Raw genomic sequence first — 27,015 nt, 5'->3', positions numbered from 1 at the left:
ACTTTGCATCCTTAGCACCTAGCAGAGCACCTGGCCTGTGGTCCTCCTAGAGTAGATATCTTACATTGGGCCATGACCTCCGTTTGCACTCCTCTAAAATGGGACCTCTCCTAGAAGAGCTGTTGAGGATAATAAGAGCCTATACCAGTGGCAGTCACATTAATTACTCAGTAATGCCTTGAGTGAGGGGTGAATTTATTCATGTGACAATATTTATTTATTTATTTATTTATTTTTTTTTTGAGACGGAGTTTCACTCATGTTACCCAGGCTGGAGTGCAATGGCGCGATCTCGGCTCACCGCAACCTCCGCCTCCTGGGTTCAGGCAATTCTCCTGCCTCAGCCTCCTGAGTAGCTGGGATTATAGGCACGCACCACCATGCCCAGCTAATGTTTAGTATTTTTAGTAGAGACGGGGTTTCACCATGTTGACCAGGATGGTCTCGATCTCTTGACCTCATGATCCACCCGCCTCGGCCTCCCAAAGTGCTGGGATTACAGGCTTGAGCCACCGCGCCCGGCCTATTTATTTATTTATTTAAAACAGAGTCTCACAGTGTCTCCCAGGCTGGAGTGCAGTGGTATGATCTCGGCTCACTGAAACCTCCACCTTTTGGGTTCAGGCGATTCTCATGGCTCAGCCTCCTGAGTAGCTGATATTACAGGCCTGCGCTACCACGCCCAGCTAATTTTTTTTGTATTTTTAGTGGAAATGGTGGCCAGGTTGCTCTGGAACTCCTGGCCTCAGGTGATCTGCCTGCTTCGGCCTCCTAAAGTACTGGGATTACAGGCGTGAGCTACTGCACCCGGCCCAACAAGTATTTATTGAGTGCTGTATTGGTCAGGGTTTGGCCAGGAAAATAGAAACCAGGCAAGCTATTTCTGCAGAGGGTTTTTTTTTTTTTTTTTTTTTTTTTTAAATTAGAGATGGTGATCTCACTTTAGCCCAGGTTGGTCTCCATCTCCTGGCCTCAAGTGAGCCTCTCACTTCAGCCTCCCAGAGTGTTGGGATTACAGGTGTGAGCCACTGTGCCCAGCCAGATTTTATAATTAGTGTTTTTTAAACCTTTTTTCAGTTTTGTCTGATTTATTACTCCAACTGTACCTTTCTATTTATTTGTGTTTGTCTGAAATATTTTTTCAACTTTGGGCTTTTTGCTTAGTTGTAGTCTTTTTTTTTTTTGGAGACAGAGTCTTGCTCTGTCACCCAGACTGGAGTGCAGTGGCATGATCACGGCTCACCGCAGTCTCGATCTCCCAGGCTCAGGTGACTCTCTCATCTCAGCCTGCTGAGTAACTGGGACTACAGGCATGTGTCACCATGCCCAACAAGTTTTTTAAATATTTTGTAGAGATGAGATCTCCCTATGTTGCCCAGGCTAGTCTCAATCTCATGTGCTCAAGCCATCCTCCTTCCTCAGCTTCCCAAAGTACTGGAATTGCAGGCATGAGCATTGTGCTTGGCCAGAAATTTTGGGTAGGACACCTCAGGAAGTCCAATGAATGATGAATAGGCCAGGCACAGTGGCTCACGCCTGTAACCCCTACACCTTGGGAGGCAGAAGTGGATGAATCACTTAAACTCAGGAGTTTGAGACCAGCTTGGACAACATGGTGAAATCTCGTCTCTACAAAATTCACAAAAATTAGCCGAGTGAGGTGGTGTGTGCCTATCATCCCAACTACTTGAGAGGCTGAGGCGGGAGGATTGCTTGGGCCTGGGAGGTCAAGGCTGTGGTGAGCTGAGGTCACATCATTGCATTCCAGCCTGGACAATAGAGCAAGACCCTCTCTCAAAAAACAGCAACAACAAAAAGACTGAAAAAATGAATTCTTTATGATGTCCCAGTGTGGGGATGTAAGCTTAATGTTAACTTAATCTGAATGACTCAGAATTCATGTGGTCATTTCTTGTGGCTTCAGTTCTCAGTGAGGGGAAGCCTGCTACCGTGCCATTGGGTACTGTCAGTCAGGAAGTAGAGCAGCTAGGGAGAGCACAGACCCCTCTGACTTCCTGGTTCTTTCTCTCTCTCTTTTTTTTTTTTTTTGAGACAGAGTCTTGCTCCGTTACCCAGGCTGGAGTGCAGTGATGTGATCTTGGCTCACCGCAACCTCTGCCTCCCAGGCTCAAGCAGTTCTCCTGCCTCAGCCTCCTGAGTAGCTGAGATTACAGGCACACACCACCATGCCTGGCGAACTTTTGTATTTTTAATAGAGATGGGGTTTCACCATGTTGGCCAGGCTGGTCTCAAACTCCTGACCTCAGGTGATCTGCCCACCTTGGCTTCCCAAAGTGCTGGGATTACAGATGTGAGCCACTGTGCCCAGCCACCTGGTTCACCACTGATAAGAGTAGTTGGCTGGATGTGATGGCTCATGCCTGTAATCCCAGCACTTTGGGAGGCCGGGACAGGTGGATCACAAGGTCAAGAAATCGAGACCATCCTGGCAAACATGGTGAAATCCTGTCTCTACTAAAAATATATATATAAAAAAAAAATTATGGCAGGACACGGTGGCTCACACCTGTAATCCCAGCACTTTGGGAGGCCAAGGCGGGAGGATCATGAGGTCAAGTGATTGAGACCATCCTGGCCAACATGGTGAAACCCCATCTCTACTAAAATACAAAAATTAGCTGGGCATGGTGGCATGCACTTGTAGTCCCAGCTACTTGGGAGGCTGAGGCAGGAGAATTGCTTGAACCCAGTGAACTGATATGGCGCCACTGCACTCCAGCCTGGTGCCTGGTGGCAGAGCGAAACTCTGTCTCAAAAAAAAAGAAACAATTAGCTGGGCATGGTGATGTGTGCCTGTAGTCCCAGCTACTTGGGAGGCTGAGGCAGGAGAGTCGCTTGAACCTGGGAGGTGGAGGTTGCAGTGAGCTGAGATTGTGCCACTGCACTCCAGCCTGGCCATAGAGCGAGACTCTGTCTCAAAAAAAAAAAAAAAAAAAAAAGACAACAAAAAACCATAGTCATGACAATAATAACAGCTAATGTGTATTGCATGCTCACTCTGTGCCGGTCACTGTTCTAAGCCCTTTACTTGTTGCTTCCTTTAATCTTCACAGTAACCCCTTGAGAGGGGTACTATGATGAGTCCCATTTTACAGAAGTGGAAACTGAGACAAAGAAATTAAAAGATGCCCAAGGTCACTTAGGTGCTAAGTGGAAGAGTCAAGATTTGAACCCAGGCAGCCTGGCTCCATAGCTGTTCTGGCCTCCTGGCTTCATGAAGTTCTGAGGGGGCTTGAGAGTGACTTGGGTGACCGGGGCAGGTGGAGGGTCTGTGATGGTGGTATAGGGGAGAGTGGCTGAGGTTGGCCAGGGAGGCAGGGAGAGTGCCCCTGGCTGGGAGCTCTTCCCCTCCCCTGGCAGGGCTTTTTCTCTGACTGTGCTGTCCTTCTAGGTGCCAAACCAGTGTGTGGAGGCTCCAGTATACCCCAGCCCTGCAGTGTACAGCCCTGGCAAGCAGGGATTCAAACCCAAAGGACCAAACCCCACTGCTTCCATGACCAGCGCCACCGGGGGCACAGTGGCCACTTTTGACTCTCCACCAATGCTGAAGACCCGACGGGCTAAAGGTGCCAGGGGACTCCCGGAAGGTGGGCCCCCAGCCTACCATGGGCATCTTTCCTCAGCATAGGCTGATTCACAAGCTGCTTGGTTCTGGTCTTCCCTTTTATGGTAGTTCAAGTTTGTTTGCATGTAATGGAAAATTCAAAATAGCGATAACTTCAAAATGATAGAATTTTGTTTATTTTCTGTGTAAATCAAGGCCAGAAGCAGAAAATCTTGGGATCATGTGACTGCATGGGCACCAGGCACCCCTGTTTCTTCTTTCTGTTTCTACCACCTCCAGAACATGGTATCAGTTATCCTGATGCCTCATTGTCTCAGATGGCTGCTGGAACTCCGGTCATCAATTTAATATTCCAGGTAGTAAGAAGAAGGGAAAGGGAAGGATAAAAGGGGCTTCTCCCAGCTTCTAGAAGTTCTGTTTGATATTTTTGCTTATATCTCATTGATGAAAACTTAGTCACATGGCCATACCTAGCCGCAAGAGAAGCTGGGAAGTGTCTCTTTTGGCTAGGGACATTGATATTCCCTTTATGGGATTTGTGAGGAGTGAAGAAGGAGAGTGGATATTAGGCAAGCAGTAGTATCTGCCATCGTAAGGCAGATGCTCAGTATGGGCTGGGAGGTGGTGTCAGAGCAGGGAGCAGATGGAGAGGAGAGAAACAGAATTATTCAGGGGCTTTCCAGTCTACTACTCCTACCCTTCTTTCCTTCCACAATGATGTATTGAGAGTCTGTATGCCAGACCCAGTGTCAGGCACTGGGATCTAGTCTCTTGGTCTATGATTTCTCCTGCCTTCAGTTTAATGGAAGAAACAGACAGGGAATAAATAATAAATATTTCTGAGTTGCTCTAGGAAGGAGGCTAATGGGTCCTGTGATTGAGAATAACTAGGGAGAGGCTGGTAAATGATTCTCCTCAGGTGAGGAGAAGAAGGAAGCAGCCTTGCGGATATCTGTGGGACAAGCATTCCAGGCAAGGGGGAACAGCAGGTGCAAAGGCCCGGAGGTAGGAACATGCTTGAGGTCTTGGAAGGTTAGCAAGGTTAGCTAGGCGTCTACTGCAACTGGATGGAGAGAATGATGAGGTTGTCAGGAGTTAGGGGAGGGAGAGCACTGTGGGCCACGGCAAAGAGGGTAGATTTGATTATAGGGCAGAGGGGAGCCTCTGAAGGATTTGTCTTACTTTCCCAGCCAGAGCATGACCTGGGCTTTCCTCCCCAGTCCCTGTGAAGCTCTCCTGTGTCTCCTCCCCGGCCTGCACATGGGTGTAGATTTCCGGGGTATGTGTTGTCTGGCTCAGGTTCAGCAGCCAGAGGCTGCCCTTGGCGCCCTGAGCTGCACCCCAGCCTCATTGTCCCCTCCTTCCATTTGTCTTTCAGCTGCAGGGAAGCCAAAGGCTCAGAAACTCAAGTGCTCATACTGTGACAAGTCATTCACCAAAAACTTTGATCTGCAGCAGCACATCCGAAGGTACATATGTGTGGTGAGGCAGGTGTGGCTGGGGCCATCTGTGCTGGGAGCGAGACTCTTTTCAGCCACTAGCCTGGGAGGTGACCCAGGTTGCACCTGCCATGTCATGGTGTTCAGGCTGTAGTCCAGGCCGGGGTGGTTTTTCCTCTTCTATCTCAGGACCAGTGGAAGGGACTTGTAAAAGCTGTGGGACTTGCCCACAGAGACTGGGAAGGTCAGGGACGGGCTGGTATGGGAAGAAAAGCACTGAACCCAGGTGGGCTTCGCAGATATGTCAGTGCTGTCTCAGGCCTCCCCTCTGCAGAACAGGCTGGCCAGCCAGGGCTGCCGTGCTCTGCAGATGGGACTCTGTGAGCTCTCTGCTCACTCTGGACTAAGCATGCAGAGATCCCTGCTGGGCCTGGGTTTTTCCATCTGTGAAAGGGGAGGCTGGACTTGTTCAGCATCTCTCACACAGTGAGATGCACTGGTACATGAGATGATTTTTGGTGGTTCATGGATATGGGGTTGAAAAGTTCTGAAGATGTAATGGGAAAGTTCTTCCCTTTGTAATTTCAGTCCTTGGAGAGTCATAGAGGAACCCTCAGTTTGGTATAATTTTGTCTTTAACACCTTTGGTATACATGCTCATCTCTTATAACGGAGAGAGAGAGAGAGAGAGGGGGAGAGAGAGAGAGAGAACAAACCTCAGATTCCAGCCGTGGCTGGGAACAGCTTCTATCTAGACCAGGGTTTTTCAGCCTTGCTGCTACTGACATTTTGGATTTTGGATCACATTATTCTTTGCTGTGGGGAGCTGACGTGCACATCGTAGAATGTTTAGGAGCATCCCTGGCCTATAACCGTTAGATGCCAGGAGTACCGCAGCCTACAGCTGTGACAATCAAAAATGCCAGTGTCTCCTGGAGGGCAAAACTGACCTCAGTTGAGAACTGGTCTACACTAGTGCTGTCCAATAGAACTTTCAGTGATGATACAAATGCTCAAATTGTGCTGGACACGGTGGCTTATGCCTGTAATCCCAGCACTTTAGGAGGTTGAGGTGGGCGGATCACTTGAGGTCAGGGGTTCGAGAGCAGGCTGGCTAACATGGTGAAACCCCATCTCTACTAAAAATACAAAAATTAGCCAGGCATGGTGGCGGGTGCCTGTAGTTCCAGCTACTTGGGGGACTGAGACAGGAGAATCCCTTGAACCCAGGAGGCAGAGGTTGCAGTGAGCTGAGATCATGCCACTGCACTCCAGCCTGGGCGACAGAGTGAGACACCGTCTCAAAAAAAAAAAAAAGAAAAAAGAAATGCTCAAAGTGGCGCTCTCCAGTGTGGTAGCTACTGACTGTACATGGCTGTTGAGCACTTGGAATGTGGCTCGTGAGATTGAGAAATAGAATTTCATATTTTATTTTATTTTATTTATTTATTTATTTATTTTTTGGGACGGAGTTTCACGTTACCCAGGCTGGAGTGCAATGGCGCGATCTCGGCTCACCGCAACCTCCGCCTCCTGGGTTCAGGCAATTCTCCTGCCTCAGCCTCCTGAGTAGCTGGGATTACAGGCACGCACCACCATGCCCAGCTAATTTTTTGTATTTTTAGTAGAGACGGGGTTTCACCATGTTGACCAGGATGGTCTCGATCTCTTGACCTCGTGATCCACCTGCCTCGGTCTCCCAAAGTGCTGGGATTACAGGCTTGAGCCACCGCACCTGGCCCATATTTTATTTTAATGAATTTTACTTATTTATTTTTAGACAGGGTCTTGCTCTGTTGCCCAGGCTGGAGTGCAGTGGTGTGATCTTGGCTCACTGCAGCCTCAATCTCCCAGGCTCAAGCAGTCCTCCCATCTCAGCCTCCCAAACTGCTGAGACCACAGGCTCACACCACCACACCTAGCTAATTTTTGTTCTCTTTGTAGAAACAGGGTTTCATCATGTTGCTCAGGCTCATCTTGAACTCCTGAGCTCAAGCGATTCTCCCATCTTGGCTTCCCAAAGTGTTGGGATTACAGGCATGAGCCAGCATGCCAGGCTTGAATTTAAATTTAAATAGCCCCATATGGCTTATGTCTACCTTATTGGACAGTGTAGCTCTGGATCTTGCATTTTTTTTTTTTTGGTTGCTTTATGACAAGCGGTTTTCCACACAGAATAACAAAAGGAAACTTTTTTAAAAAGATTATTTTATTTTCATTGATTTAATTTTAGAGACAAGGTCTTGCTCTGTCATCCAGGCTGGAGTGTAGTGGCATGGTTATGCTCACTGTAACCAACTCCTGGGCTTAAGCAATCCTTCTGCCTCAGACTCCCAAAGTGCTAGAATTACATATGTGAGCCATAAAATTATTTTAAGTTGGGGTGGACGTGGTGGCTCACGTCTGTAATCCCAGTGCTTTGGGAGGCTGAGGCGGGTGGATCACAAGGTCAAGAGATAGAGACCATCCTGGCTAACATGGTGAAACCCCGTCTCTACTAAAAATACAAAAATTAGCCGAACATGGTGGCGCACGCCTATAGTCCCAGATACTCGGGAGTCTGAAGCAGGAGAATTGCTTGAACCTGGAAGCGGAGGTTGTAGTGAGCCAAGATCGTGCCACTGCACTCCACTCTGATGGCAGAGCGAGGCTCTGTCTCAAAAACAAAATTATTTTAAGTTTTAAAAAAGTAAGTCGATTTGAAGAAAAATGTTAAACTGTGGTACAAGTACTGTGCTGTGACAACTAGAATGTTTTCTCCTTCAAATGACAGAAGTCCCCATTTGTTTATTCATTTTCGAGATGGAGTCTCGCTCTGTCACCCAGGCTGGAATGTAGTGGTGTGATCTTGGCTCACTGCAACCTCCACCTCCTGGGTTCAAGCGATTCTCCGACCTCAGCCTCCTGAGTAGCTAGGATTACAGGTGTGCACCGCCACACCCAGCTAAGTTTTCTATTTTTAGTAGAGACGGTTTTTCACCATGTTGGTCAGGCTGGTCTCAAACTCTTGACCTCAAGTGATCCACCTGCCTCAGCCTCCCAAAGTGCTGGGGTTACAGACGTGAACTGCTGTGCCTGGCCAGAAGTCCTCATTTAAATGGGCTTGGACAATTAAGAAATGTTGTCTCACAGTATGGGATGGCCAGAGGAAGATGGCTCCAGGGTTTGTTGATGAGCAGCTCACTAACATGACCCAGAACCCAGGGTCTTTCCATCTCTGGTCTGCCTGCCTCAGCAAGAAGGCTTGTCTCCATGGTGTCAGAGGGTGGCCAGTGGCATCTGGATGTTCTTTCTGGGCCTTCCTGGTGGCTGTGAGCTCCTGGGCTGAGGCCTTGTCCTCGTTCCTGCAGGAGGGCACTGACAAGCCTTGTCTTCCACAGCCATACCGGCGAGAAGCCCTTCCAGTGTATTGCATGTGGCCGTGCCTTTGCCCAGAAGTCTAATGTTAAGAAACACATGCAGACCCACAAGGTGTGGCCTCCAGGACACAGTGGTGGCACCGTGTCTCGAAACTGTGTGACTGTACAGGTCATGGCCCTGAACCCCAGCAGGCAGGAGGACGAGGAAAACACAGGTGGGTGGAAGTAGGGAATGCCATGCTCCTCACGCCTCTCTTCTGCTGCTTCACAGGTGTTGTTGCTAGCTGTGTGACCTTGGGCAACCCCCATGACCAAACATACAATATATGTGGCATTACTCTAATACTATACACATGGCAGACATCACTATTCAATCACCTACCCTTTTTTGGCTGAGCCTGGTCTTACCTCAGAATCTTTTTATTTTTTTTAACTTGCTTATTTCTGGAATTTTCCATTTAATATTTTCAGACCATGGTTGACTCTGGATAATTAAAATCATGGAAAGCAAAATTGTAGATAAGGGGAGACTAGTATAACATAAAAATTTATGAGCCCATACTGTTAAAATAAATGAATGAGTAAATAAATAAGGGATGAAAGACAGCCCTTTCTTCTTAAAAAAATTTTTACTTTAAGTCTGGGATACATGTCCAGAATGTACAGGTTTGTTACATAGCTATACCTGTGCCATGGTGGTTTGCTGCACCTATCAACCCGTCATCTAGGTTTTAGGCCCTGCATGCATTAGGTATTTGTCCTTGTCCCCCAACCCCCAATAGGCCCCAGTGTGTGATGTTCCCCTCCCTGCGTCCTTGTGTTCTCATTGTTCAACTCCCGCCTATGAATGAGAACATTTGGTGTTTGGTTTTCTATTCTTGTGTTAGTTTGCTGAGAATGGTGGCTTCCAGCTTCACCATGTCCTCACAGAGGACATGAACTCATTCATCTTTATGGCTGCATAATATTCCATGGTGTATATGTGCCACATTTAAAGAAAGTCCTTTCTTACGGTAAAATATGTACTGATAAAAGTAGAAATAATGGTTAAATTAGCAAATAACTATTTAACAGCCACCATAGTTATATGATCATGTGCTGTGTAAGGATGTTTCCATGAGTGACAGATGGCATATGTGACAGTGGTCCCATAAAGTTGTAATGGAGCTGGAAAATTTCTGTCATCTAGTGACATTGTTGCCATTGTAAAGTCATAGCACACTGCATTACCTTTTCCATGTTTGGTTACGTTTATTTTAAAATTTTTAGATTTAGGGGGTACATGTGCTTGTTTGTTACATGGGTATTACATGCATAATGGTGGGGGCTGGGCTTCTAGTGTACCTATCACCCAAATACTAGACATTGTACCAACAAGTAGTTTTTCTTTCTTTTTTTTGTTTTTTGTTTTTTGAGACAGAGTCTCACTCTGTCACCCAGGCTGGAGTACAGTGTTGCTATCTCAGCTCACTGTAACCTCTGTCTTCCAGGTTCAAGTGATCCTCCTGCATCAGCCGAGTAGCTGGGATTACAGGTGCCCACCACCATGCCTGGCTAATTTTTATATTTTTAGTAGAGACACGGTTTCACCATGTCGGCCAGGCTGGTCTCGAATCCCTGACCTCAAATGATTTGCCTACCTTGGCCTCACAAAGTGCTGGGTTTACGGATGTGAGCCACCACACCTGGCCAACAGGTAGTTTTTCAACCCTTGCCCTCCCTCACCATCCCCCTTCAGAAGCTGTTTTCTATATGTTGCTCCAAGCAGTCACTGTAGTTGATGAGAAGTTGAAAGCTATTCAACCTCCGTGGGCAGTTGGTCTCCAAAGCTCTTTATCCATGTGGGATTCTTATCATTTGTCCCTGAGATAATGATCCTACCCCTGATAATAGTTTAGTTTCTTTTTTGCATGAACACTGAGGACTTACTAGGTTTAGAGCAGCACTGCCCAACAGAAATATATGAACAACATATGTAATTTAAAAATGTTCAGCCAGGCATGATGGCTCGTGCCTGTAATCCCAGTACTTTGGGAGGCTGAGGCAGGCAGATCACAAGGTTAAGAGATTGCGACCATCCTGGCCAACATGGTGAAACCCCATCTCTACTAAAAGTACAAAAATTAGTTAGGTGTGGTGGTGTGCGCCTGTAATCCCAGCTACCCGGGAGGCTGAGGCAGGGGAATCACTTGAATCCGGGAGGCAGAGTTTGCAGTGGGCCGAGATCGTACCACTGCCCTCCAGCCTGAGGGATAAAGCAAGACTCTGTCTCCAAAAAAAAAAAAAGAAAAGAAAAACATCAGCCTGGGCAATATGGTAAAGCCCTATCTCGATTTAAAAAAAAAATTATAAGTTCTGTCTTTAGTGGCAAAAATAATCTTAAATAAATAAATGAAATATCAAAAGAAAGTTAGTTACTTCCTAGATATAAAAAAATAATAAATGAAATAAAATTTTCTAGTAGTTACATTAAAAACAATTTTTAAAAAGATTAATTTTAGTTATATATCTTATTTAACCAGGTATATATATGTTATATATATGCGTGTGTGGGGGGGGCGTGTGTGTGTGTGTGTGTGTGTGTGTGTGTGTGTGTGTGTGATAGTCTCACTCCTCACTCTGTCACCCAGGCTGGAGTGCAGTGGCACAAAATGCAACCTCCATCTCCTGGTATCTAACCCAATATATTAACATTATTATTATTTTAACATGTAATATAAAGATTAGATATACTTTGTATTCTTTTTTTGCTAAATTTTGTATATAATGTATATATAAGTAGGTGTATACATTTATCACACATCTGGGTATGGGCTAGACGTATTTCTTTCTTTCTTTCTGTTTTTTTCTTTTCTTTGGACTCAAGTGATCCTCTTGCCTCAGCCTCCTAAGTAGCTGGGACAGGGGTGCACTACTATGCCTGGCTAATTGTTAAACATTTTTTTTGTAGAGACAGGGTCTTGCTTTGTTGCCCAGGCTGGTCTCAAACTCCTGGGCTCAAGTGATTCTCTCACCTCAGCCTTTCAAAGTGCTGGGATTATAGGTGTGGGCCACCATGCCTGGTACCACATTTCAAGTTCTCAGTAGTCACTTGTGGCTCAGAACCACCGTATTAGACAGTGTAAGGCCAGAGTCTAAGCCCTTCCCATGTAGCCCCAAGGGTGAGCAATGCCAGCCATGTGCTAGGTAATGAAGAGGGTGTTTTACTGGGCAAGCAACTTGTGGCCACTTTTATCTGACCTTCCTTCAGGCTTCCTGTTGGAAGTAGTCCTACTGTATGCCCTCTTGTGAACTCTTTTTTCTTAAAAAAAAAATTTTTTTTTGAGACAAGATCTTGCTCTGTCACCCAGGCTGGAGTGCAATGGCATGATGGTGCTCCCTGCAACCTCAATTTCCTGGGCTCAAGTGATCCTCCCACCTCAGCTTCCTGGGTAGGTGGGACCACAAGCACGTGCAACCATGCCCAGCTAATTTTGTTTGTTTTTTGTAGAGATGAGATCTCATTATGTTGGCCAGACTAGCCTTGAACTCCTGACCTCAGGTGATCTGCCTGCCTTGGGCTCCCAGAGTGCTGGGATTACAGGTGTGAGCCACCGTGCCTGGCTAATGATTATAATTCTTCTTATTATTATTATTATTTTTTGAGACAGAGTCTCGCTCTTTCACCCAGGCTGGAGTGCAGTGGTACAATCCCTGCTCACTTTAACCTCTGCCTCCTGGGTTCAAGCAATTCTCCTGCCTCAGCCTCCTGAGTAGCTGGGATTACAGATGCCCTCCACCACATTGGGCTAATTTTTGTATCGTTAGTAGAGACGGGGTTTCACCATGTTGGGTAGGCTGATCTTAAACTTCTGACCTCAAGTGATCCATCCACCTTAGCCTCCCAAAGTGCTGGTATTACAGGTGTGAGCCACTGTACCCAGCCCGATGATTACAATAAGAAGGGACTGGGGGGGCATTATGAGTACAGATGGGATGGTGTTCAGAATTTTTAACAACCATGGAGAGGCCTGCAGTGTCTGAGGGGAAAGTCAGAGCAGGGAGTCTTTAGGCAGTAGCTGTTTCTCACTAGGAAAGGAAATATTTCCATATTTGAACATGGGGGATGACCGTATCAGTGCACACCAGCTGAGTGTGACACTTTAGCACAGAATCTGACATAAAAGTGGGGAGCAGGTACCAAGTGAACACAGAGGAGCATGGAGTAGGGGTTCTGTGTGTCCTTCCTGAATGGCCTGGCTCCTTGTCCTGACTTCCCCGGCTTTCTTCATAGGGTTGGGCCAGCCCCTGCCGAGTGCACCACAGCCCCAGGCCTTGCCCACCCCCGGCGAGGATGAGGGAGACAAGCCGGAGCCCAAGCAGGTGGTCCTCATCGACAGCTCCTACCTGTGCCAGTTCTGCCCCAGCAAGTTCAGCACCTACTTCCAGCTCAAGTCTCACATGACCCAGCATAAAAACGAGCAGGTAGGCGGGTGGTGGCAGAGGGGGCCACACCACACCAGTCACGGCCTTTCACTGGTGCTGGGGAACGCTGCCTAGGAAGGGGTAGGAGTCAACGAGTCAGACCTTCCACGGCCCTGTTTGCCCCGGGTTAGATTCCTAGTGGGGGCTGATGGAGTTGAGTAAGGTTACCCTTGGGGCAAATCACAGAAAACTTTGACTCAACTCCAGGCCTGAGACAGCTGACTCCACCTAGTGAAAAGACCCTGTGTCTTTCCAGCTCTGGTCTCTGCCATCTCAGGGTGTGGCCTTGTCCTCTCCTGATGGCTCATCCTGTGCTTCTGTCCTGGGATGGTGGCCACTCTTTTTTTTTTTTTTGAGACAATTTTACTATTCTGCCCAGGCTGGCATGCAGTGGCGTGATCTTTGCTCACTGCAACCTCTGCCTCCTGGGTTCAAGTGATTCTTGTGCTTCAGCCTCTCAAGTAGCTGAGATTACAGGCATGCACCACCATGCCCGGCTAATTTTTGTATTTTTAGTAAAGATAGGGTTTTACCGTGTTGGTCAGTCTAGTCTTGAACTCCTGACCTCAAGTGATCTGTCCACTTGGCCTCCGAAAGTGCTGGGATTATAGGTGTGAGCCACTGCAGTCTGGCCAGTGGTCACTCTCTCTAGGCAGCAATCCGGACCCACTGTTATCCATGAGCAAAAAGGGATTATTTCTTCTGTATCATTTTTAGGAGGAAGGAAACTTCTCAGAAGCACTTTGTAGATCTCTCCTTAGTCAAAGCCAGTACATGTGCTCTATCATTTGAGAATGCATTATTATGTACAAATAATAGAAAACTGGCTTCATAGGGCTTATTTCTCTTGCATCGGAAGAAATCCCTAAGTAGGCAGTGTTGGGCTTATATAGAGCAGGTCAGTTATGTCCCCATAGACTTAGGCTTCCAGCTTTCTGATCTGCCATTCTTAGCTTATGGGGTTTATCCCAAGGTTGCAGAATGGCTGCTATGTCTCCATCCATATTCCAGTCAAGCAAATGCAGAAAGCAGAGGGGATTTCTCCTGGGAAGCTTTTGCCTTTGTGTTCTGGAAGTGATGTTGTCCCCAAAGACTACTGCCTGTATATCATTGGCTAGAAGGGAGTCACATGGCTGACACTAGATGCAAGAGAACCAGGATCAAGTGGTTTTTTTTTTTTTCTTCTTCTTCTTGTTTTTTCCTGAGATGCAGTTTTGCTCTTGTTGTCCAGGCTGGAGTGCAATGGCACGATCTCAGCTCACTGCAACCTCTGCCTCCTGGGTTCAAGCGATTCTCCTGCCTCAGCCTCCCAAGTAGCTGGATTATGGGCACTCCCCCACCACACCTGGCTAATTTTTGTATTTTTCATAGAGACAGGGTTTCGCTATGTTGGCCAGACTGGTCTCGAACTCCTGACCTTAAGTGATCCACCGCCTCAGCCTCCCAGAGTGCTAGGATTACAGACGTGAGCCACCACACCCAGTCTGTGTTTTTGGTTTTTTTTTTAGACAAAGTCTGACTCTGTTGCCCAGGCTGGAGTGGTGTGATCTTAGCTCACTGTAACCTCCGCCTCCTGGGTTCAAGGGATTCTCCTGCCTCAGCCTCCTGAGTAGCTGGTCTTACAGGTGTGTGCCACTACACCTGGCTGATTTTTGTATTCTTAGTAGGAATGGGGTTTCACTATGTCGGCCAGGCTGGTCTCAAACTCCTGGGCTCGATTGATCTGCCTGCCTCGGCCTCCCAAAGTGTTAGGATGACAGGCATGAGCCACCACACCTGTCCAGGACCATGTATTTTAATTTTTTTTTTTTTTACTTTTTTTTTTTTTTTTTAAGACGAGGTTTCACCATGTTGGTCAGGCTGATCTTGAACTCCCAACCTCAGGTGATCCGCCCACTTTGGCCTCCAGAGTGCTTGGATTACAAGCGTGAGCCTCCACGCCCGGCCAGGACCATGTATTTTAACTAGGTATGTTACTATTCTGAGCAAATCAACATTCACTTTGTTAGGTAAAAGGAGTGCATGATATTGTGTAGGCAGCCAGGACTTATGCTACCAAAGTATAATTTTCAAGATTTTAAAAACATACTTCTCATACAAATGAGACCTGAACGTGAATCAAAATTTTGCTTAACTCATTAATGAGGGAACCCGAAGGAAGACAAAGCCTGTTCAGCAGAGGCCATGAGACACAGATAGCTATGCCTAATAACTATCAATGAAAAAAAGAGATACTGAAGTCAGATTGCTAAATTACATACAAATCTGGTTAATGTCTTGCAAGATAACAAAACCTATGACCCTTGGTGTTGTCTTCTCTACCTGACACAAATCAATTACATTGGATCAGTTTTTTACAAGTTAGATTTAACTGTAGAGTCCTAATCAGTGGGAAGCAGTCAGAAGTAGCCACCTCCCCTAGAGTGGGATGACTGTGGGCGGGCTGTAGGTGGGCTCGTTAGATAGCAGTTCTCAAAGTGAGGTTCCTTGCCAGCAGCAACAGCATCCCCTGAGGATTCCTCATTAGGGGTACACATATTCAGGCCTGCTGAGTCAGATTCTCTGGGGGCAGTCCCCAGCAACTTGTGATTCCGAGGCCTGCTCCAGTTTGAGAGCTGCTATTCCATTATGACCTTGAAAGGGTACCCTATCATCTTTTCACTGTATTTCCAGGTCTTGAACAATTTTTCTAAATATACCCATTCCACATAGAGCCTGAGGGAAGGGTATTAGGGCCATCATGACTGGCTGAGAGGAGGGAACCCTCTAATCAAAATAAAACCAAGGGCTGGGCACAGTGGCCCATGCCTCTAATACCACCACTTTGGGAGGCCAAGACCGGTAGATCACTTGAGGTCAGCCTGACCAACATGGCAAAATTCCGTCTCCACTAAAAATATAAAAATTAGCTGGGCATGGTGGTGCACACCTGTAATCCCATCTACTTGGGAGGCTAAGGGAGGAGAATCACTTGAACCTGGGAAGTGGAGGTTGCAGTCAGCTGAGATTGTGCCACTAGCCTCCAGCCTGGGAGACACAGTGAGACTCTGCCTCAAAAATAAATAAATAAGCTGGTCATGGTGGCTCATGCCTGTAATCCCAGCACTTTGGGAGGCTGAGGTGGGTGGATCACGAGGTCAAGAGAGTGAGACCATCCTGGCCAACATGGTGAAACCCTGTCTCTACTAAAAATACAAAAATTAGCTGGGCTTGGTGACGGGTGCCTGTAATCCCAGCTGCTTAGGAGGCTGAGACAGAAGAATCGCTTGAACCAGGGAGGCGAAGGCTGCAGTGAGCCGAGATTGTACCACTGCACTCTAGCCTGGTGACAGCGAGAGACTCCGTTTGGTGGTGGGGGGGGGTGGGGAAGAATAAATAAATAAATAAAAACCCAGGGCTTCAGCAGCAGCAGGGGAGCAGAGAGGGTGTCCCAGGCCAGTGCCACAGGCCAGAGGCTGCAGTGGAGGAAGCTCTCCTGCCTCCCATCACCTGCCCAGTGTTTTCCCTCAAGGTGTACAAGTGTGTGGTCAAAAGCTGCGCCCAGACGTTCCCAAAGCTCGACACATTTCTGGAGCACATCAAGAGCCACCAGGAGGAGCTGAGCTACCGCTGCCACCTCTGCAGCAAGGACTTCCCCTCACTGTACGACCTGGGCGTGCACCAGTACTCCCACAGCCTCCTGCCGCAGCATAGCCCCAAGAAGGACAGCGCCATCTACAAGTATGTGCCCTTCCACTTCCCTCTCCCTGGGTGGATGGGTGGGTGGGCAGGGAGCCCAGGACCTGTGGCCTTGGTGGTTCTGACTGCTCAGGACCAGTGAGATACTTAAAAGGAGAAACTGAGGCTCCTGGCTGGGGTGCAACCTGGCAGAGTGGGCTCTGGGCTTTGGCACTGGTGGAAGAAAGAATGCTGGCTCTCCTTATATCATTCTTATGTCTTGGCAGACATTTTTTCTAAAAAAAAAAATCCTCAAAAAGGGGAACCAATATTTCCTTGTTCATAGTGGAAAAAGGTTTGAGCATTTCATTCCCAACTAAACAATTATGACAGTATTATTTGGACTCATAATCTACAAAATTTAGGTTAGTCAAAGCAGTACACCAATTCTTACAATGAAAAAAGAATGGGCAGGGTGTGGTGGCCCACATCTGTAACCCCAGCACTTTAGGAGGCCAAGGCAGGAGGAGGCCAGGAGTTTGAGACCAGCCTGGCAACATAATGAGACCTCATCTCTACAAAATAAAATAAAATTTAAAATGAACAGTAACATGTTTAAAAGCAAAAATTATAAACATAATATATATTTGTTTTATAATCTATAAAACTAGATTAAAGTTGAAGCTATATGGTGATTCTTATTTTTATTTTATTTATTTCTTTGAGAGAGTGTTTTGCCCTGTTGCCCAGGTTGGAGTCCAGTGGCACCATCACAGCTCACTGCAGCCTCCCCAGGCTCAGGTGATCTTCCCACCTCAGCCTCCTGAGTAGCTGGGACTAACAGGCATGTGCCACTATGCCCAGCTAATTTTGTATTTTTTGTAGTGACAGGGTTTCGCTATGTTGCTCAGGCTGGTCTTGAACCCCTGGGCTCAAGTGATCCTCCCACCCTGGCCTCCCAAAATGCTAGGATTACAGATGTGAGCCACTGTGCCCAGCTTATATGCTGACTCTTAGAATGAACAAGGAGTGGATCAAGTATGGATTTTTTTTTTTTTAGATGGAGTCTTGCTCTGTTCCCCAGGCTGGAGTGCATTAGTGTGACTTCACTCACTGCAACTCCGCCTCCCAAGTTCAAGCAATTCTCCTGCCTCAGCCTCCTGAGTAGCTGGGACTACGAGTATGCGCCACGACATCCAGCTAATTTTTGTATTTTTAGTAGAGACAGGGTTTCACCATGTTGATCAGGCTGGTCTCCAACTCCTGACTTCAGGTGATCCACGCACCTCAGCCTCCCAAAGTGCTAGGATTACAGGTGTGAGCCACCATGCCTAGCCAAAGTATGGAGTTTATTTAGGGTAATTTCTTCTGATAATCATTTATATAACTTCAGTCTTCTGTTGTGGTCATGAAGAGGGTCCCTTTGACAGAAATGATGAAGGGCTCCCTCAGTTTTGCCACAGGACTTTTATCCTTAGATCTTCACCTTGAGGCTGGGCACAGTGGCTCACACCTGTAATCCTAGCATTTGGGAGGCTGAGATGGGAAGGTGGCTGAGCCCAGGAGTTTGAGACCAGCCTGGGCAACATAGCAAGACATTGTCTCAACAAAAATCGAAAAATTAGCCAGCGTGGTGGCATGCACCTGTAGTCCCAGCTACTTAGGTGGCTGAGGTGGGAGGATTGCTTGAGCCCAGGAGGTTAAGGCTGCTGTGGGCCATGATCACGCCACGGCACTCAACCTGGGCAACAGAGACTTCTGTATCTAAAAAAAAAAAAAAAAAAGATCTTCACGTTATTCTCTTTGGAGCTATTGACCTCTGATCAGCCTTGTTGAATTTCTCTGCCTCAGTTATTTTCTGGTCCATCTGCTGGGTCCTCCTTTGTGGGTGGTGTTATCTGCAGATGTGCAGTGTCACTTAAATGGTGTTGTGAAATCCCCCATCTACAGTCATCTTGCTGTGCATTGTCTGTGAGCAGCTGTCTCACAAAGCCCATGGGGGTAGATAGTAGTGAAAGGCCAGGAGTGGTGTTTGTCTGGAGCCTCCTTCCAGTTCATTAGCAAATATTTGCCTGTTAGAATGGTTTTTGCTTCTCTGTACAGGCTCGTACCTGCAGAGATTTGGTGTATCTGTTAATGAGGCCCTTGTAACTCCTGGGTGAACTTCTGGGGTTCAGAGATAAGTAAATACCTTGAGCTTAAAATGCCTGGGCTGCTCAGGGAGACAGGTGCCTAAACAAATGTGCCCTATCACTTGATAAAATGCTATCACATATGTTAATACGGTATAGAAGTACCAGAGGGGGAGGCAGGTTAAGAGAAGCTGTGCCAGGAGCAATGACATCTGAACTGGATTTTGGAGGATGAATAGGAGTTTGCTAGGTAGACAATGGATGGGGTGGAGTAGATTTCTAGCAGGAGGAACCGATCAAGTTTAAAAAAAATAGCAAGTGGTTTATAAAAAAATAGAATGACTGGGAGCTGGGCGTGGTGGCTCATGCATATAATCCGGGCACTTTGGGAGGCTGAGGCAGGAGAATCACTGAATCCGGGAGGCGGAGGTTGCAGTGAGTCGAGATTGTGCCACCATTGCACTCCAGCTTGGGCAACAAGAGTGAAACTCCATTTCAAAAAAAAAAAAAAAAGAATGACTGGAGGCTGGATGCAGTGGCTCATGCCTGTAATCCCAGCACTTTGGGAGGCCAAGGTGGGTGGATCACCTGAGGTCAGGAGTGATCCGCCTGGCTAACATTGTGAAACACCATTTCTACTAAAAATACAAAAAATTAGCCAGGTATGGTGGTGTGTGCCTGTAATCCCAGCTACTCAAGAGGCTGAGGCAGGAGAATCACTTGAACCCGGAAGGCAGAGGTTACAGTGAGCCAAGATTGCGCTACTACACTCCAGCTTAAGAAACAAGGGTGAAACTCCGTCTCAAAAAAAAGAAAAAAAAAAAAATAGAATGACTGTTGCATAGAGTGGAAGCAGGAGGGAGATGTTTAGATGGGTCTGTGGGAAAGAGTAAGGCCAAGGCATGAAGAGCCGTGTAGAAATCACAAGAGCTTTGAGAAGTTGACAGAGGAACTAGAACTCAAGAAATGGGGTGTACGGTAACTTGCTCCCAAAGCTCTGGGAAATGGGGCAAGAGAGGCAGGGAAGCCAAGCAAAGCTTTGGCCAGCCAAGGGGCAGAAATTTCTGGCAGTAATGACTTATTCCCATTTGTGCTCGGGAAATTTTCTTTTGCTCTTGCCCTTCCAATTTGTGGATTATCTGTGAGTCCTGCGGCTGTGTGACTCTGGAGTGAGATGCCAAGTAAAGGGAAGGAAGTACCTGCTCTGTGCCAAGCTTGCATTAGTGACATCAGTCCCTACCGTCCTGGGAGGGAGGTGGTATTCTCCCCATTTTGAAGATGAGGACACTGAGGCTCAAAGAGAAGCGACCTGCCCACCAGAGAAACAGCATCAGCAGAGTTTGGATTCGAACCTTAGTGTGAGATCTCGGGAGCCTCACAGCCCTGGTCTTGGAGCTTCCGGGTTGAAGGCTGAGCCCAAAGCTGATGGCCCTGTGCAGTCCCCTTGCAGGGTCATAGGGCCAGTGACCTTTTGTAGATATTGCAGCTGTTGTCCCATCCCAAAAGTAAGGCCCAATGAGCCAGGCTCCCATCTGGACAGCCTGAAGGTGGAATGGTATCATGGGTAATGATAAGGGTTCTGGAGCCATTGGCCTGTGCTTAAATCCTGTCTTGACTGCAAATCCAGTGGATGACCTTGGGCAAGGTATTCAGCCACTCTTAGCCTCAGTTTTCTCCTCTGTGAAATGGGGATCACTGTAGTGTCTGCCCTATTGGATTATTTATAAGGATCAAGTAAGACAAGGCTCAGGCTCTTAGACATGGTACCTGGAACATAGTAGGTACTCAATAAATGTGATTGCTACAATTATTATTATCTGTGTTATTTAAGTAGAGGTTTGGCTGCATGCAATAGAGACCTAAAATAATAGTGGCTTATACACCATGAGAGTTGATTCTCTCTCATAGTGGTGTTTGAGTGGGTGTGGTAGCTTCATCATATTTTTAGAGGTCCAGGCCCTGTCATTCTGGTTTCTGTTCCCTGTGAGCCACATTGCCTTGGCCTGCTTATGAGTACTTTCCCCAAACCTCTCAAACGAATTTTAATCATGCCACTATATCTTTATGTTTAATTTTTTCTTTTAAAAAAGAAAACCTGGCTGGGCACAGTGGCTCATGCCTGTAATCCCAGCACTTTGGGAGGCTGAGGAGGGTGGATTACTTGAGATCAGGAGTTCGAGACCAGCCTGGCCAACATGGTGAAACCCCATCTCTACTTAAAAAATAAATAAATAAATAAATCCAAAAATTAGTTGGGCCTGGTGACACACTCCTGTAGTCTCAGCCACTCCAGAGGCTGAGGTAGGAGAATCACTCAAACCCAGGAGGTAGAGGTTGCAGTGAACCAAGATTGTGCCACTGCACTCTAGCCCAGGTGACACAGAGAGACTTCATCTTAAAAAAGAAAGAAAAGAAAAAGAAGATTTATTAGTTTTTCCCCCAATTGCAAAAGTCAACGTTCAATGCAAATGTTAAATGCAGAGAAAAGAATTTTTTAAAAACCCACACAAAAAAACAAAACTGTCACCCAGAGATCATGGCACTGTTAACCTCTTGGTAGATGTCCTTTGGTATATGTCTATAATAAATATGTTTACAGATATGGATACAGATATAAATATCACAGACTATATTTGAGTCAGGTGACCCCAAATACAGTCACTGAATTTGGTGAAAATTCATCATACTATCTTCCTGTAGCATAGTGTCCGACAAACAGACTGATTTAATAGGATCACTGTACCTGTGATTTTATCACTTAAAACTTTTCACTTAAAATAGTTATTAGCTGGGCATGGCGGCTTGCGTCTGTAATCCTAGCACTGTGGGAGGCCAAGGCAGGCAGATCGCTGGAGGCCAGGAGTAGCCTGAGCAACATGGTGAAACCTTACCTGTACAAAAAATACAAAAATTAGCCAGGCGTGGTGGTATGCACCTGTAGTCCCAGTTACTTGGGAGGCTGAGCTGGGAGGATTGCTTGAGCCCAGGAGTTCAAGGCTGCAGTGAGCCGTGATCATGGTGATATGCCACTGCACTCGTGAGACCCTGATCTCAGGGAAAAACAAAAACACTGGTAATACGGATGTCTTTGCATTTCAGCACTTCCTCATTCTTTACACAGCTGCTTAGTACTCCATCGTGCATGGAGGTACTGTGATTTACTTACGTCATCTCCCACCGGTGGGTAGTGAGATTATTTTCAGTTTGTCATTAGTATAAAGAATGCTATAGGGAAAAACTTTGGGCATACATCTTTGCTCTTTTATAAGTTCCTGGAAGTGATTTTGCAGGTCAGAGTTCGAAGGGTTTTTTTTTTGTTTGTTTTTTTCCAAAGATTCTCCACTTCAAAAAATAATTATGTGTATACAGTGCAATATTTAAAACTATGATAGGACATAGAGTGAATAGGAATTCTCCATCCACTGTGACCCACTTCCCCGTATCACAGGCAATCATGTTCAAAAGTGTTCTTTTTAGACCTTTCATTTGGTAATAATTTTATTATTGATTGATTGATTTTTGGGACAGGATCTCTTTTCTTTTTGTCTGATAATACCCTTTCTTCCTTAGCTAGCACGTTTTCATGATGCGGAGAAGGTGGTGTCTTTTCTCGTTTCAGAGTGGTTTGTGGCCTGAGACTGCTGTTGTGAGGACATGTTTATGAGCTGTTTGGCACAGTTGTGTTCTTTGACTCTGTGTTAGGCCGTTCTTTTACTGCTATAAAGAAATACCTGAGACTGGGTAATTTATAAGAAAAGAGATTTATTTGACTCAGGGTTCAGCAGGCTGTACAGGAAGCATAGTGCCTGAGCTAGCAGATTTGCCTCTAGGGAGGCCTCAAGAGGCTTTTACTCATGGTAGGAGGGGAAGGGGGAGTAGACATGTCACATGGCCAGAGCAGGAGCCAGAGAGAGGGAGAGGGAGGCGCCATGCACTTTTAAACAGCTAGATCTCAGGAGAACTCGCTATCCTGAGGACTGCACCAAGGGGATAGTCCTAAACCATTCATGAGAAATCGACCCCCATGATCCAATCACCTCCCACCAGACCTCACCTCCAGACTGGGGATTATAGTTCAATGAGATTTGGGTGAGCACACAGATACCAACTCTCTTAGACTCTGATGATCTCTCTCTGTTTTTTTGGGACAGAGTCTCACTCTGTCACCCAGGCTAGAGTGCAGTAGCATGATCTCCGCTCACTACAAACTGCATCTCCCAGGTTCAAGCAATTCTCCTGCCTCAGCCTCGCAAGTAGCTGGGACTACAGGCACGTGTCACCACGCCCAGCTAATTTTTGTATTTTTAGTAGAGACAGGGTTTCACCATGTTGGCGAGGATGATCTCGAACTCCTGCCTCGTCATCTGCCTGCCTCGGCCTTCCAAAGCATTGGGATTGCAGGTGTGAGCCACCATGCTCGGCCTGATTTTCATTTTTAAAGGTGCCCCTGGCCGCCCTGTGGAGAATGGACTACAGGAGGCAGGGTGGGGCAGGGTGGCCAGTGAGGAGGCTACTGTCCAAGTGCGAGCAAGAGTCGATGGCACTCAGATGAAGACAGGCAGTGGCAATCGAGAAGAGTGATGGATTTGAAATGAATTAACTGTGGGGTGTTGGCCCTGGGGTGGTGGGTGGGGGCTGCTTCCTGTGCCTGCCATGTTTCCTCCTTCACCATTCCTGCTCCTTCCACTTAGGTGTGTCAAATGCGTCAACAAATACTCCACCCCTGAGGCCCTGGAGCACCACCTGCAGACCACCACTCACAACTTCCCCTGCCCACACTGCCAGAAGGTGGGTGCCATTGCCTTCTTTTCCAGGGCCCCAGGCCATAATATGGGCGAGGTGGTGGGATGCCCATCTCACCCTTTCCTTTTCTTCTCTCACCATAGGACACGCAGGCAGGGCTCAGGGGCTGCTCCACAGATGACACAGTATCTCCTCTTGGCCATCTCATTCATCACATTCCAAATGTGGCCATGCAGGGGCTGCTGCTGGAGCCAGGCTGAGCCAGGCTGTCCTGGGCTCAGGCCTAGTGTCTGAGCAGCAACCTCCGAGCTTCCTGATGTATGATTTTTTTTTTTTTTTTTTTTTTTGAGACGGAGTTCCGCTCTTGTTACCCAGGCTGGAGTGCAATGGCGCGATCTCGGCTCACCACAACCTCCGCCTCCTGGGTTCAGGCAATTCTCCTGCCTCAACCTCCTGAGTAGCTGGGATTACAGGCATGCGCCACCATGCCCAGATAATGTTTTGTATTTTTAGTAGAGACGGGGTTTCACCATGTTGACCAGGATGGTCTCGATCTCTTGACCTTGTGATCCACCCACCTCGGCCTCCTGAAGTGCTGGGATTACAGGCTTGAGCCACCGCGCCCGGCTCTGATGTATGATTATCCTTATTACAATTGGTTCTTCTTTTTTAATTTTTATTTATTTATTTATTTATTTATTTATTTTTGAGGCAGGGTCTTACTCTATCACCAGGCTAGAACGCAGTGGTTTGACCATGGCTCACCGCAGCCTCAACCTCCTGGGCTCAGCCTCCTGAGTAGCTGGGCCTATAGGTGTGTGCCACCATGCCCAGCTAATTTCTGTATTTTTTTGTAGATACGGGGACCTACAAGATGGGGACAGAGGTAAGGGACCCATCCACGTGGACCTTCCAAAGCGCTGGGATTACAGGCATGAGCCACTGCACCCAGCCTAAATTTTTTGTAGAGATGGGGTTCACTATGTTACCCAGGTTGCTCTCAAACTCTTAGCCACAAGAGTGCTGGGATTACAGATGTGAGCCACCATGCCCAGCCTTGATTCTTCTTTTCAGTGACTCTAGAAGCCTCACTAAAGCCTGTTCCTAATAACATCAGATATCCAGGAAGTGTTTCAATTTCCAGTTGCCTCAACGCTTCATCATTTTGTAAAGTTTATTTGATTCAGATTGTAATTGCAGTTAATTTATACAACAAAAGTCTCTATTATAATCTACAGGTTCCCTCCATCCCCTGCCCCGACCACTGCTCCCTTTTTTCTTTTCTCCGAATGTATTTGCTGAAGAAACTGGGCCATTTGGTCCAGTGGTGTTCCCCGCAGTCTGGATTTTGCTGATTATGTCTCCCTGGTGTGTTTAACTTGCTTCTTGACTCTACTCATTTTCTTACAACCATACGTGGCAGATTTTCCACGACAGCCCTGGTTTCACTTTGGCCTCATTCTAGTGTTTCTAATTATCTAGCCTAATTTTAAGCTTTAGAAGTTGTGGCTCAAGTAAAAGATACCATGAATTGAGCAAGAACCACATGCCAGATGCTGTTCTGAGCATGTAACTGAAATTGACTAGGAGATTACTATCCCCCTTTACTGGCGGGGAAACCAAGGCAGAAAGGTCACCTAGCTAGGAAATGATGGGGTTAATAAGCAGTGGGCCAGCTGGGTCTGTGCCCCTGACTCATGCTCTGCCAAAATGAACACATGAATGAATGCATGAATACACGCCCTTCCTATGCCTGGATTGGAAAGAGATGTTCACTTCTGTGTTTTCTGGCTTTAAAAAAAATTACCTTTCATACAACAATTAGCCAGGCATGGTGGTGGGCGCCTGTAATCCCAGCACTTTGGGAAGCTGAGGTGGGCGGATCACCTGAGATTGGGAGTTTGAGACCAGCCTGACCAACAAGGAGAAACCCCGTGTCTACTAAAAATACAAAATTAGCTGGGCATGGTGGCACATGCCTGTAGTCCCAGCTACTCTGGAGGCTGAGGCAGGAGAATCTCTTGAACTCTGGAGGCGGAGGTTGCAGTCAGCTGAGATTACACCATTGCACTCCAGCCTGGGCAGCAAGAGCAAAACTCCGTCTCAATAAATAAACAAACAAACAAATAAAATTACTTTTCCATTCATTAGTAATTTGTTCATCTTCCATTCATTCTTTTACTTGTCAGTCATTTGACCCAGGCTTTCTGCTGGGAAATGAAAACCCTTCTCTGCCTGCTTGGAGCTCCTGTGTAAGCAAAGGGCTGTCATCAGTAGGTTAAATGCTGACTTAAAAGTGTGGGTGGGCCGGGCGCGGTGGCTCAAGCCTGTAATCCCAGCACTGTGGGAGGCCGAGGCGGGTGGATCACAAGGTCAAGAGATCGAGACCATCCTGGTCAACATGGTGAAACCCCGTCTCTACTAAAAATATAAAAAATTAGCTGGGCATGGTGGTGTGTGCCTGTAATCCCAGCGACTCAGGAGGCTGGGGCAGGAGAATTGCCTGAACCCGGGAGACGGAGGTTGCGGTGAGCCGAGATCGCGCCATTGCACTCCAGCCTGGGTAACAAGAGCGAAACTCCGTCTCAAAAAAAAAAAAAAAGTGTGGGTGGACATTCAAAGGCAGAATTGGCTTTGCCAGGCATGGTACCAGGGAGCTAGGAAAGGTTTCACAGAAGCAGTGATACCCCAGTTGGGTCTTGAAGGATGTGTAAAAGTTTGTGAGAAAAGAAAGAAAGGCTCTCTGGGTGGGAAGAACATCCAGGCAAAAGCTTGGGGCAGCCATGTTTTGGCTGGGCTTGCAGGTAAGTTGGGGGAGCCATGAAGTTCTAAGGGCTGAGGCTGACATTCTGAGTCCTGACCCCTGGTAGCCAGAAAGGAAGGTGTCTCTATAGGGGCTCAGATGGGGGGGGGGCGGTGGGCCTGGTGAGTCAGACCTGAAGGCCCCTCTTCTCTGCCAGGTGTTTCCTTGTGAACGCTACCTGCGCCGTCATCTGCCCACCCACGGCAGCGGGGGCAGGTTCAAGTGCCAGGTGTGCAAGAAGTTCTTCCGGCGGGAGCATTACCTCAAACTGCATGCTCACATCCACTCAGGTGGGTGCCCTGTCCCCGAGGACTCCAGCCCAGCCCCTCCCTTCCTCCTCATCCGCTCCTCATCCCTTTCTCCCCCTCCATCTCCCTCCCCCATCTCCCTCCTCTTCCCCATCTCCTGCAGCCCCCTTCTCCTTCCTCCTTCCCATCTCCCTCCACCTCCCTCTCCCCATCTCCTTCTGGCCCCCTCCAGCTTCTCTCCCCTGTCCTTTCCCCTCTCTTTCCAGCCCCCTCCCCCTTCTCTCTGTCTCTCTGTCTCCCTCCAGCCCTCCTGCCTCTCCCCTTGCTCCTGCTTCCTCCCTCCTTCCTGGCCCCTGACCCACCTGCCTTAACTCATGAGCAAGGGGTTCCCACCACCACTGGAGCAGAGAAGAGCCCCTGGAGGTGGTGTGTGAGGGACTCTTGACTCTGCCCCCTGTGGTGGGGATGCTGCTCTCACTGTAAGTTCCCCCCCAAACCTGGACAACCCCCCCTCTCCTTGGTTCCCCAGTTGAGACACAGTGACATTTTCTTTTCTATTAATCTTTTTTTTTTTTTTTTTTTTT

The 27,015-nt window shown here is 47.4% G+C and overlaps 1 protein-coding gene across 3 annotated transcripts in view; it reads left to right on the top strand.

Annotated features, from left to right (window-relative positions):
* Nucleotides 1-27,015, top strand: part of ZNF341 (zinc finger protein 341) — a 58,255-nt gene that overhangs the window by 20,039 nt on the left and 11,201 nt on the right. For 2 of the 3 annotated variants that reach the window (XM_032295228.1, XM_032295226.1), the window contains 7 exons: nt 3,413-3,608; nt 4,965-5,055; nt 8,406-8,599; nt 12,658-12,848; nt 16,360-16,568; nt 23,329-23,425; nt 26,341-26,473. In XM_032295228.1, the coding sequence (XP_032151119.1) occupies nt 3,413-3,608; nt 4,965-5,055; nt 8,406-8,599; nt 12,658-12,848; nt 16,360-16,568; nt 23,329-23,425; nt 26,341-26,473 (1,111 nt within the window). The remainder of the gene's footprint in view (nt 1-3,412; nt 3,609-4,964; nt 5,056-8,405; nt 8,600-12,657; nt 12,849-16,359; nt 16,569-23,328; nt 23,426-26,340; nt 26,474-27,015) is intronic. The other variant, XM_032295227.1, reaches the window with a different exon arrangement.

This window comes from Sapajus apella, unplaced genomic scaffold (genome assembly GCF_009761245.1).
Source record: "Sapajus apella isolate SASKATOON/1434 unplaced genomic scaffold, GSC_monkey_1.0 scaffold33, whole genome shotgun sequence".
Lineage (NCBI taxonomy): Eukaryota > Metazoa > Chordata > Mammalia > Primates > Cebidae > Sapajus > Sapajus apella.
The sequence above is the reverse complement of the archived record's forward strand: the minus strand, read 5'-3'. Positions and strand labels throughout refer to the sequence as shown.